General features: G+C 46.7%; 1 protein-coding gene across 1 annotated transcript in view; it reads right to left on the bottom strand.

Moving 5' to 3' along the window:
- lamc2 (laminin, gamma 2) overlaps window positions 1-11,208 on the bottom strand; it is a gene marked incomplete at its 5' end in the record, with an annotated part of 11,653 nt that extends 445 nt beyond the window's left edge. The window contains 17 exon segments of the mRNA XM_032528398.1: window positions 1-53; window positions 747-846; window positions 1,041-1,118; window positions 1,120-1,197; window positions 1,524-1,720; window positions 2,198-2,312; window positions 2,870-3,019; window positions 3,452-3,596; window positions 4,178-4,315; window positions 4,653-4,732; window positions 5,135-5,340; window positions 5,434-5,590; window positions 6,166-6,302; window positions 7,574-7,807; window positions 8,260-8,655; window positions 8,791-8,903; window positions 11,013-11,208. The exon segment at window positions 1-53 is cut by the window's left edge and continues 445 nt beyond it. Of these exon segments, the coding sequence (XP_032384289.1) occupies window positions 1-53; window positions 747-846; window positions 1,041-1,118; window positions 1,120-1,197; window positions 1,524-1,720; window positions 2,198-2,312; window positions 2,870-3,019; window positions 3,452-3,596; window positions 4,178-4,315; window positions 4,653-4,732; window positions 5,135-5,340; window positions 5,434-5,590; window positions 6,166-6,302; window positions 7,574-7,807; window positions 8,260-8,655; window positions 8,791-8,903; window positions 11,013-11,208 (2,573 nt within the window).
- Window positions 11,209-11,974: the final 766 nt, after the last annotated feature.

Here is an 11,974-nt window from a genome sequence, read left to right as displayed (position 1 = left end):
CGAGTCCTCCAGCCGCTTCAGCTGCTTCTCGTCCACCGCACCGCCGCTCTGGTCTGAGGAGAAGAAGAACACAGAGGGTTTAAGAACGTAACGCTAAAATGTAACGTCAGTTTGTCTGACAACATTATGGGATGGATCCCTACAGAGAGAGCTTTTAGTTAAAGAGAAAATCCTTTTAGTTTAACATGAAACAGAATCAACATCACACCAAACCCACCAGACTCCATGTTAATAATCACTACTTTTAGCATGTATAGAGCAGCATATCTCCACCAGACTCCATGTAAATAATCACACTTTTGCGTGTATACAGCAGCATATCTCCCCAGACTCCATGTAAATAATCACTACTTTTAGCGTGTATAGAGCGCATATCTCCACCACCTCCATGTAAATAATCACTACTTTAGCGTGTATACCAGCAGCATATCTCCACCAGACTCCATGTAAATAATCACTACTTTTAGCGTGTATAGAGCAGCATATCTCCACCAGACTCCATGTAATAATCACTACTTTTAGCGTGTATAGAGCAGCATATCTCCACCAGACTCCATGTAAATAATCACTACTTTTAGAGTGTATTGTGCATAGGTTCATCTTTCCACTGTTCCAACAATCACCACTCTGGTCTGGTTAAAATAAACGCTTAACTCACCCATTTACATGTGGAGATATGCTGCTCTATACACGCTAAAATTAGTGAAACAATCCTTTTAACATGAAGTAAAACCAGAGGAACTTACTCATGTTAGCCAGCAGACTGCTGATGTCTCGCAGTGTTTTCCCCACAGCGTCTCGGGTCTGTTTGGCGTTGTTGAAAGCTCCGGTCGCTCCAGCAGCCGCCTGCAGACACAAATATCCACATCACTTACTGTTATTTACAGGTTTACAAGTAACTAGTAACTAAAGCTGTCAGATGAATATTTCTCTCTGAAATGTAGCGAGTAAAAGTAGAAAGTAACATGAAAAGGAAAGACTCGAGTAAAGTACAAGTACCTCAACGTGTGTACTGGAGTAAAAGTACTTAGTTCCTTTACCTGCTGGGCGTCGGCCTCCAGCTTCCTGCCAGCGTCCAGCTCTGAGACCAGGTCTGCAGCCGTGTCCGCTGCCGCCGTCTCTCAGGTCCTTGGTGTCCCGGTTCAGTTGGTGGCTTCCTTCAGCGATCGGCAGGAGACGGCAGGACCCAACGGCTCCCTGAGAGAGTACACGGGGGGGGGGGGGGTGGGGGGGTATCAGTGGACCTTTTCACTTTAACCTATAACAATATAACGGGTAAGTAATAAATTGTATATATTGTTATATATATATAATTAAAGGTAACAGGCAAAGATCCAAAGATCCAATTGTTCCCTGAAGAACACATGGGGGGGGCGGGGGGGTAGCCTGGTGCTATTGAGCAAGGCATTGTCTTGCCATCGGCCCTTTAGTGTGTGTGTTTCTGTGTGTGTGTGGCTGGGGGGTGGACGGACTCATATTAATGTTTTAAAGGGACATTTTGATGCCCGCCGATTGGTCGTTACCTCCAGACCATTGACCAGGTTCTCCAGCATGTTGATGGTTCCCAGCGCGGCGTCGTAGTCTCTGGACACGGTTCCCAGGACGGAGACGGTCTCGGCGTTGCTGTCCACGGCCTGCTGGATCACGCTGCTGATGCCCGGGAGACGCCGGATGGCGGCGTCGGCCAGAGCTTTACCGCCGTCGATCTGCTGGTCGAAGCCTGCAGGGGAAGACCGGGACGAGTCACGGTTTGTCTCTCACTCTCTGTCTGTCTGTCTCTATCTGTCCGTCTGTCTGTCTCTGTCTCTCTGTCCGTCTGTTTGTCTCTCTTTCAGTCCGACTTTCTGTCTTCTGTCTGTGTGTCCGTCGGTCCAACTGTCTGTTTGTCTGTCTCTCTCTCTCAGTCTGTCCATCTGTCCAACTGTCTCTCTCTCTCTCTCTCTCTGTCTTTCTGTCTGTCTCCCTGTCTCTCTCTGCCTGTCTGTCTCCCTGTCTCTCTGTCTCCCTGCCTGTCTGTCTCCCTGTCTCTCTGTCTCCCTGTCTGTCTCCCTATCTGCCTGTCTCCCTATCTGCCTGTCTCCCTGTCTCTCTGTCTCCCTGTCTGTCTCCCTGTCTGTCTGTCTGTCTGTCTGTCTCCCTGTCTGTCTGTATCTCCATCTCCTTGTCTGTCTCCCTGTCTGTCTCCCTCCCTGTCTACCTCTCAGGTTGTTGAGGGCGTCGTCCAGCTCGTTCGTGTTGCTGTTGATGCGTCTCAGAGCGTCCTCCGTGTCCAGCTTGGCGATGTCCACTCTGTCGGACAGTTTGTCAAACTCCTGCAGAGAGAAACCAGATTGGACATCAACATACTGTCTTCCATTGCACCACTGATGCATTCTGGGATAGGAGACAGACCAAGCAGGCCTAAGAGAAACCTAAACAGACTTAAACCCTCTTGGTGTCTTCCAAAAAGTTTCTATATCAGAAATTTGGGTTTCTTTCAAACTAATTGTCCAAAAATGTCCCGTGGATGTTTCCCAACAACACTCCTCACATGTTACATTAATAATCAGCTCACTGCTTTCATTTAATTTGGTTGTTTTTGGTCGATTTTATAGCATTTGGAGAAAAAACAATTGGTTAAAGAACTTTGAAAACAGTGTAAAAAAACGTGAAAAGATGTCAAAGGGACAAATGTAAAAAAAAGCGTAAATGTTGGGGAAAAACATGAAAATTTCAAAAGGCTCAGAAATAGTCAACAAATGGTGAAAAAGTGACAAAATCATCGGATGAGTTTGGATGAGCCATTTTAGATTTGTTAAATGTAGACACATGGACTTTGGACCATGTTGTGTGTAGAACTATGGACCGGGTTCCTTTGCTCCTTCGGTACCTTCTGGGCGGTCTTGCCCCGGGCCAGCAGGTCCTCGGTGGCCGCCTTGTCTCGCTGCACGCTGTCCTGCAGCGCCGCGATGCCAGAGATGTCCGCGTCCACCGACTTCTTCACGTCCTCCAACCTGGACACCATGGCGTCCACCTGCCCCTGAGCATGATGGGTAGAGTAGAATAAAACAATTAGAACAGAAAGCCTTTATTGACATAATACACGGAGCAGGACCTGTGCAACGAGACTGAAGCAAAACCTTTACAGGGTCAACACGACATGTAAAAATATAAAGTATAGGTAGTGCAGAAGAAAGGGGGGGGGGGGGGGGGGGGGGACCTGGTGCACAGTCCTGAGAGCATCTACGTATACGTACAGTACATATAAAATAGCTTTGTGGACACATTATGCACATTATACACATTATGGACACATTATATATATATATATATATATATATATATATATATAATATATATATATATGCATCTGTCATTTGCGATGCATGTGTAAATCCAGATTAGAGAAGAGAGAGACTAGTCCCTGAGGACGTCTTGTCCCCTAACGACGGAGCTCCCCAGCAGCCGTTACCTTCAGGGAGGACGGGATGCTTCGCTCCATGTTGGCGATGTCTTTCAGCATGCCGTCGGCCATCTTGCTCTCGTCCCCGGCCTCGGTGCTGAGCCGGGTGGCCTGGTTCTCCAGCCCCTTCACCTGGGCGGAGTGCTGGTCGTACCTGACAACAGGGACAGGTTATTGGTCGCGCGTCTGTTTCTATCAGCTGCAGAATGATGAACCAGTCTGGACCCCAGTCTGGACCCCAGTCTGGACCCCAGTCTGGAGTCTATTAGAAGCTAAAGAGCTTCTAATGGACTCCACTGGTCTCAATGGGAACAAACGGGACCTGTTTGTCCATTTCTTTAACTGTCTATGAGCGTAAACTGTCAAAAACTGCAGGAAATGTCTGGACTGAGCTGACTACAGTATGGTGGTGGACTGGAGCTGGAGAGGTGCCAGTTCACCACCAGTCTCATGGCTTTTGCATGACATGGGCACTGCCAAGGTGCTCTTAAGCAAGGCACCGACCCCCAACTGCTCTTTCCATGGGCAGTCCCCCCCATCCCCCCCACTCTGACATCTCTATAGGACATGAGCATGAGTGTATTTCAGGCCTGTGTGTAATGTGTGTAATAACAAGAGTGTACACTGTGATTTCCTCTTGTGGGATTAATAAAGTACACATTAATATTATTGTGTTTTCATTATTGTTATTAAACATACTCAAACAGATGTTTTAAGATGACAGAAGAGACTCACGTGGTTTTCAGATCTCCGATCAGCTCTTTGACTTTGTTCTCTTTGTTCATGAGGGTTCGGACCAGGTCCAGGCTCTTCTGAGAGTCCCCCAGAGCGTCGTTGGCGCTTCGCTCCACGGCGTCTGCCGTCGTTTCATGTCTGCAGGACGGACACACAGGAAGTGATGATACATACCGTGTTTATATATATATATATATATATATCCAAGGAAGGGTTAAAATCAAAAGCGATTGGACTTCGGTTAAAGATCCTATGAAGACATTTTGTCCCTCATTTAGTGACTTCTTCAGTTTGGAACTTAAGGTGATGAGAGACGAAACATCTTTGAAGAACCTTTAAAGGATTGTTTCGGGTTCTCCCATCAGCCACTTGGGAAAACAGGACTATAACCATGTCCATTTGTCTTTGATTGGAACCCCTTCCTTGGGTAAAGTTGGTCTGGAGGACTGCGACGGTTTGCAGACGATAAACTTACTTATCAGCCAGACTGGTAGCTGTCTGCACCAGAGAGGACAGCAGGTTGGAACTCAGCGGGGCGTCTCCGAGAGGAATCTCCTGACGGGAGGGAAGAGACAAAATGGCTGTTAGATTAAAAGTAGTCTCAAGCCATCAAAGTCTCGGTCTTGTCCCTGTCTCAACCCCTCAAAAATGGGTATGAACCCCTCAAAGTCTTGGTCTTGTCTCCGTCTCAACCCCTCAAAGTCTCGGCCTCGTCTCCGTCTCAACCCCTCAAAGTCTCGGCCTCGTCTCCGTCTTAACCCCTCAAAGTCTGGGTCTTGCCTCGGTCTCAAACCCTCAAAGTCTGGGACTTGTCTCCGTCGTGATACACTCCTGGTCTTGGTTTATGCAACTATATCTGTTTTGGGGACATTACTTTACACCAGTCTTGGGAAATGTTACCAATCTTCAGAGTCAGAAATAATGTTGAGTTTGACACTGTTACGTATTTGTTCTTACGATTAATCTGAGCTGATCCCTGGCGTCGCTTAGTTCCCGTCTCATCTCCTCCATCAGACTCTGAACCGCCGCCACCTTTGCCTTGTACGTCTTCTCTCGGCGTTTGATGGCGTCCGCCGTGTCGGCGATGTTCTGGATGTCCAGCCCCTCGGCCAGCTGACTCCTGCTGATGGATGCCAGGCGGGTCTGCAGGTTCTTCTCCGATCCTATTGGACACGGCACACAGGATGTCGTTAGTCTGACATTTACTGCAGTAAAATATGAGATATTTTTTCTGGATGGTGTCAATGTTGACGTACCTGTGAGCAGCTCGGCGTCATACTGCAGGTCGTCCACCATCTCCTCGGCTGCTCTCAGAGCCGCCTCCATCTCAGCGCTGTTGGCTGGTTTCAAACCTCCGTTCATGTCGGAGAACAGAATCTCCAGCTCCTTCAGTTTGGCAGCGTACGAATCCATCTGAAACACATCGTTCAACACACTCATTTAGAGAATCTCCTTCTGGGTAAATAATGTCACAGTCACAGTTGAGGTTCAGGATATCTTTTTGTTAAAGAGTAAGATCCTTTATTTTTACCATGAAACAGCCCCGAAATCACCATCACCAAACCCACCAGACTCCATGTAAATAATCACTACTTTTAGCATGTATAGAGCAGCATATCTCCACCAGACTCCATGTAAATAATCACTACTTTTAGCGTGTATAGAGCAGCATATCTCCACCAGACTCCATGTAAATAATCACTACTTTTAGTGTGTATAGAGCAGCATATCTCCACCAGACTCCATGTAAATAATCACTACTTTTAGTGTGTATAGAGCAGCATATCTCCACCAGACTCCATGTAAATAATCACTACTTTTAGCGTGTATAGAGCAGCATATCTCCACCAGACTCCATGTAAATAATCACTACTTTTAGCGTGTATAGAGCAGCATATCTCCACCAGACTCCATGTAAATAATCACTACTTTTAGCATGTGTATATCTGAACATTTTCTACAGATGAAAACATGCAGAGTTGCGGTACCTTCTTCTTGATGGGGCTGAAACAGGCGGGACAGTTGGACCTCTGGCACTTCAGACCCTCGAAGCCCGGTCTGCACCGGCAGCGACCCGCATCGTCACACTGTCTGGACTCAGAGCCCAGAACGTCACAGCTGCATGCTGGGCCACAAAACAAGACAGGAACAACGTCAATATTCACAATCTGAAGCAGCTTTAACGGCCAGGTAAGTGTGAACACTCTAACACAGAAACAGCTGCATTATTCAGCAACAAACAACAAAGTGAGTTTTACAGAGTTTAACCCACTCTACATAAATTATTGAGACCATGATAAATACCCTCATAGTTTGGTTGTCTTTTAAGGTTTTCATAGTCTTTAAACATATTTGTTGTTTTTTAAATGTTTTTTTCTCAGAAATTCGTGACTTTCATCTCTAAGAATATCCAAGTTGGTTTTGACATAGTATTGATTAAAAGTTAAACATTTTCAAATATTAAAAAAAGCATCAAGAGTTTTGAAAAAGGGACAAAAACACACGTAAAACTTAAAAACATTGATTAAAAAGTGTTACTTGTCACGTTCAAAGCGCTCAATGACCTTTAAATATTAGTTAAAATTGAAATGCTTATGTCTAATGTAAGAGATCCGAAACTAACAACTTAATTAAAAAATTGTTATTTCCACTCTTCATTCTAACCCCAACCGGCCCGTCAGACACCGCCGACCAAGAGCCTGGGTCTGGGTCTGGGTCTGGGCCTGGGTCTGAGCCTAGGTCAGGGTCTGGGTCTGGGTCTGGGCCTGGGTCTGAGCCTAGGTCTGGGTCTGGGTCTAGGCCTGGGTCTGAGCCTAGGTCAGGGTCTGGGTCTTCGTCTGGGCCTGGGTCTGGGTCTGGGTCTGGCCTGGGTCTGGGTCTGGGCCTGGGTCTGAGCCTAGGTCTGGGTCTGGGTCTAGGCTGGGTCTGAGCCTAGGTCAGGGTCTGGGTCTCGGTCTGAGCCTAGGTCAGGGTCTGGGTCTCGGCCTGGGCCTGGGTCTGGGTCTGGGTCTGGGTCTGGGTCTGACCGAGGTTTCTGCCTAAAAGGAAGTTTTTCCTCTCCACTGTGTCCCTGTTGCTGCTCTGGAGGAAACTACTAGAACTGTTGGGTCCTTGTAAATTCTGGAGTGTGGTCTAGACCTACTCTATCAGGTCTAGACCTGCTCTATCTGGTCTAGAGCTGATCTATCTGGTCTAGACCTGCTCTATCTGGTCTAGACCTGGTCTATCTGTAAAGTGTCTTGAGATAACTCTTGTTATGAATTGATACTATAAATAAAATTGAATTGAATTGAAAATTAATGTTTCTCTGTGAAATATCAAATGTCAAATATCTGAGACATCAGAGACGAACCCGTGCAGATATAATGAGAATGAGAATGAGTTATGTGCAGTTACGTTTGCAGGCGTCGGCGGCGGTCCCGTGGTAGAACCCGGGCCTGCACGCCTCGCAGCTGCGCCCCGCCGTGTTGTTCCGACACCGGAGACACTCCCCGCTGCGCCGGTCGCAGCTTCCCGCCACGCCGACGTCGATGTGGCCGTTACAGAGGCAGGGCCGGCAGGGCCGCTGCACGCCGCCGCTTCCTGTTGGGTTGCCATAGAAACCCTCCTGACACACGTCGCAGCGAGGACCTGGAGGGACGGACGGACAAACACGAGGTCATCAACTACGATATGAAATGCATGTCTAGCTTTTTGGTTATCTTTGGCTCTGTTTCTCTTTGTTTCTGGAGAAAGAGTCGTAAAAATAGACGCTGTCAACTACTGTAGTTTAACAGGAAGAAGACAGAGAAAGACAGACAGACAGAAAGACAGACGGAAAGAGAGAAAGACAGAGACAGAACAACAGAGACAGTTAGACAGACAGAAAGACAGAGACAGATAGAAAGATAGGAGGAAAGAAAGACAGAAAGACGGATATAGGAAGACAGACAAACAGACGGAAAGACAGACAGAAAGACAGACAGTTAGAAAGATAGAATTAAGAAGAGACAAATAAGACAAACAGACAGAAAGACAGAGATAGAAAGAAAGACAGAGATATGTAGACAGACAAACAGACGGAAAGACAGAGGGACACCCACCGGTGGTTCCGGTCGGGCAGCGGTCACACTGGGGTTCCAGCGAGCCGGCGGTCAGGGAGCAGGACTGTCCTTCGGGACAGGGACACCTGACGCAGCCGTGCGGGCTCCAGGGGTCGCGGTAGGACCCGTGGGGACAGCCGGTGTCCTCGGGCGTCTCGTCTCCGGAGTAACAGTCCCCGGTCTGCGGGTCGCAGCTTCCTCCGCTGCAGCTGCAGCGCTCGCAGCCGCTGAAGGCGCCGTTGGCCGGCACCCGCCGCCTGAAGCCCGCCGAGCACCGCTCGCACCAGGCGCCCTCGTACCCCGGGGGGCAGCTGCAGGTCTGGACCCAGTCTGCTGGGGGGCCGTCACCCCCCCGCCGGGCAGACACCAGCTGCACGTTGTCGAGGTAACCACGCCCTGAAAAACCACAACGGGTCCATCATCCTCCAAAGATTCAGCCAATATTTCTTGAAATGTTTTGTTTTTTGTTGTAAATGTCAGTTTTTATGGCAAATTAATGACTTTATAGAATATATAAAAATGGAAGTTCACCATCTTGGCCGAACGTTGCCCGGATCTTGATGGCGGTGAGATTCTGGAGAAGTGTCTGGAACTGAGAGGTGGAAAGCTGAGGCCTCCACCGGCTCCCGGGACCCCCGTCCAGTCTGTGGACAGAAGATCTCTCACATTAGTACAAGTACACCAAGTACTAGACAGAAGGTATCTCACATTAGTACCAGTACACCCAGTACTAGACAGAAGATATCTCACATTAGTACAAGTACACCAGTACTAGACAGAAGTTATCTCACATTAGTACCAGTACACCCAGTACTAGACAGAAGATCTCTCACATTAGTACAAGTACACCAAGTACTAGACAGAAGTTATCTCACATTAGTACGGTCCACCCTGTACTAGACAGAAGATATCTCACACTGGCCCAATCCCAAAGGGAGCCCTGAGGACTAAGGACTCACACCCTCCCGACCACGGGACAACCCGAAGACCTTACGGATTCCGCAAGAACACACCAAAGTCTGTGAGTCTGGACTTTGGGATTGGGCCATTTAGGACCAGTCCACCCAGAGGAAACCACACATTACACACGTTACACACAAGAACAACTACAACACATCACAACAATAACAGACTTCAGTACCAGTGAAACATCTGGAAAGCTCTTCTCCACCAATCTTATTCTCTGTAAATCGGTGCTCAATCAGAAACTGGGTCAAAGTTAATGAATTCTTTTTGGTTGAAATTAAAACCTGCAGAGACTTGAACGTTTCTGCAGAGGGATGATCCATGGATGTGGTCTAGAGAGAGACTCTGACGTGATCACCCCCACCCCCACCCCCATCCACTCCAGTGTGAGCATTCCTGTCTGTCAGAGAAGAAGAATCCCGCCGCCGTAACCAGGACAAGTAGAAACACACTCCTGCGACCCGAGGAATCTGCTCAGACTGTTTAACCCTTGCGTTGTCCTCGGGTCAAATTTGACCCATTTTCAACGTTTTTATGTCAAAAATATGGGTTTCTACAAAGTGAAATGTCCAAATATAACATGGATGTACGTTGTATGGAACCCATCCATATTCATGTTATATTTCTTTGCGGGTAAGATTAATAATTACATTCATTGAATTTGGGGTGTTCTATTAAAATTTGATAACACTTGAAGAACATGGTTAACCCTCCTGTTGTCTTCGGGGTCAAATTTGACCCATTTTCAAAAAAATGTCTATATCAGAAATGGCCAAAATGCACATTGATGGTTCCATTTAATGCTCTTAGGAAAAATGGAGGATCAGTTCACCACTTTTGATTACATTTGGACTGTTTAAATTTTCAATTTTAAAGCATATTTCTGCTTTTCAAAACTGAGGTTAATGGTCATGAATTCTAAGGATAGGTGTGAGACTCTTATGGGGGGGGGGGTCAAAATGTAAAAGTGACAAATGTCAGAAAAAGGGTCAAAAACGTTGAAAAAAAGCAAAACAAAAGGAGAAAAAAACCATTTAAAGAATTTTAAAGAATAATGTGACAACAAGCTGAAAAACAACTTTAACAATAAAGCGCGAGATGTTGAAAAACGTTGAAAAAAGTGGACGAGACGAGGGTTACATGGTTTTAAAACGGTATCCGGACTAAACTTTGACATGAACCAGTCTCTTTTGATCTTAACCATTAGTCAAAATAATTCCTCACATCTGACTTAACCCTCGTGGTGCCTTCACTGTCAGACCCTCTCGTGTCCCCCGGGACTTATTTGGGATTTAAAATCAACTCGGAAATTACATTTTACTTCATAATCTATTAACAAATATTGTCTTTATATCAATATCCAACAGCTGAGATAACATCTATGTTTAGGGAATGCATCAGTCTCTATAGGACACAATTAAACATGGAAGTGGGATTTTATCATAAGGTTATAATTCATGTTAATAATCACTATGGAAACAACATAAGAGTCATATCCAGAATAATGTTCTGAGTCAGGAATTCATGTTTATCTCAGGAAATAAGGAAAGATGATGATTTCAGGTAGAAAACATGGAACTTGGACCATTTTTCTTCTTGTAAAAATCAGAAACGGGTCAATTTGACCTGAATACCAAACAAGGTTTGACTCAAAAATTAGGTATAATGTTATATAAATTAAATTAATTGACCATGAATGTAAAAAAATAAATGGATAAAGTGACAAAAAACTTTTTAAGAAATGTCAAATGCTGAAAAAGCATCAGAACCACGTGACCGGAGCGTACCTGAAGCTGTAGCGGATCTTCTGTCCACAGGGGAGGACGGAGCGCAGCTCCCCCAGCGAGGAGGACGCCCGGAGACCGCCCCCCTCCAGGACCACGTCGCTGGTGGACGGGTGACGCACGCCGCGGTCCAGACGCAGGGAGAACGACAGGTTCTGACCCGAACTCAGCAGATGGTTTCCCAGGAACGGAGCTGGAGGAGAGGAGGAGAAACAAGGAGAGGTGAAACAAGGAGAGGAGAAACAAGGTGAGGTGAAACAATGAGAGGAGAAACAAGGAGAGGAGGAACAAGGAGAGGAGAAACAAGGAGAGGAGGAACAAGGAGAGGAGGAGAAACAAGGAGGGTGAGGTGATACTTGGAGAGGGAGAAACAAGGAGAGGAGGAACAAGGTGAGGTGAAACAATGAGAGGAGAAACAAGGAGAGGAGGAACAAGGAGAGGAGGAGAAACAAGGAGAGGTGAAACAAGGAGAGGAGAAACAAGGAGAGGAGGAACAAGGAGAGGAGAAACAAGGAGAGGAGGAACAAGGAGAGGAGGAACAAGGAGAGGAGGAGAAACAAGGAGAGGTGAGGTGATACTTGGAGAGAGAGAAACAAGGAGAGGAGGAACAAGGTGAGGTGAAACATGAGAGGAGAAACAAGGAGAGGAGGAACAAGGAGAGGAGAAACAAGGAGAGGAGAAACAAGGAGAGGTGAAACAAGGACAGGTGAAACAAGGAGAGGAGAAACAAGGAGAGGTGAGGTGATACAAGGAGAGGTGAGGTGATACAAGGAGAGGAGAAACAAGGAGAGGAGAAACAAGGAGAGGTGAGGTGATACAAGGAGAGGTGAGGTGAAACAAGGAGAGGAGAAACAAGGTGAGGAGAAACAAGGAGAGGAGAAACAAGGAGAGGAGAAACAAGGACAGGTGAAACAAGGAGAGGAGAAACAACGAGAGGTGAGGTGATACTTGGAGAGGAGAAACAA

Source organism: Etheostoma spectabile, chromosome 10 (genome assembly GCF_008692095.1).
Source record: "Etheostoma spectabile isolate EspeVRDwgs_2016 chromosome 10, UIUC_Espe_1.0, whole genome shotgun sequence".
Lineage (NCBI taxonomy): Eukaryota > Metazoa > Chordata > Actinopteri > Perciformes > Percidae > Etheostoma > Etheostoma spectabile.
This window is presented reverse-complemented; position numbering and strand designations above follow the sequence as displayed.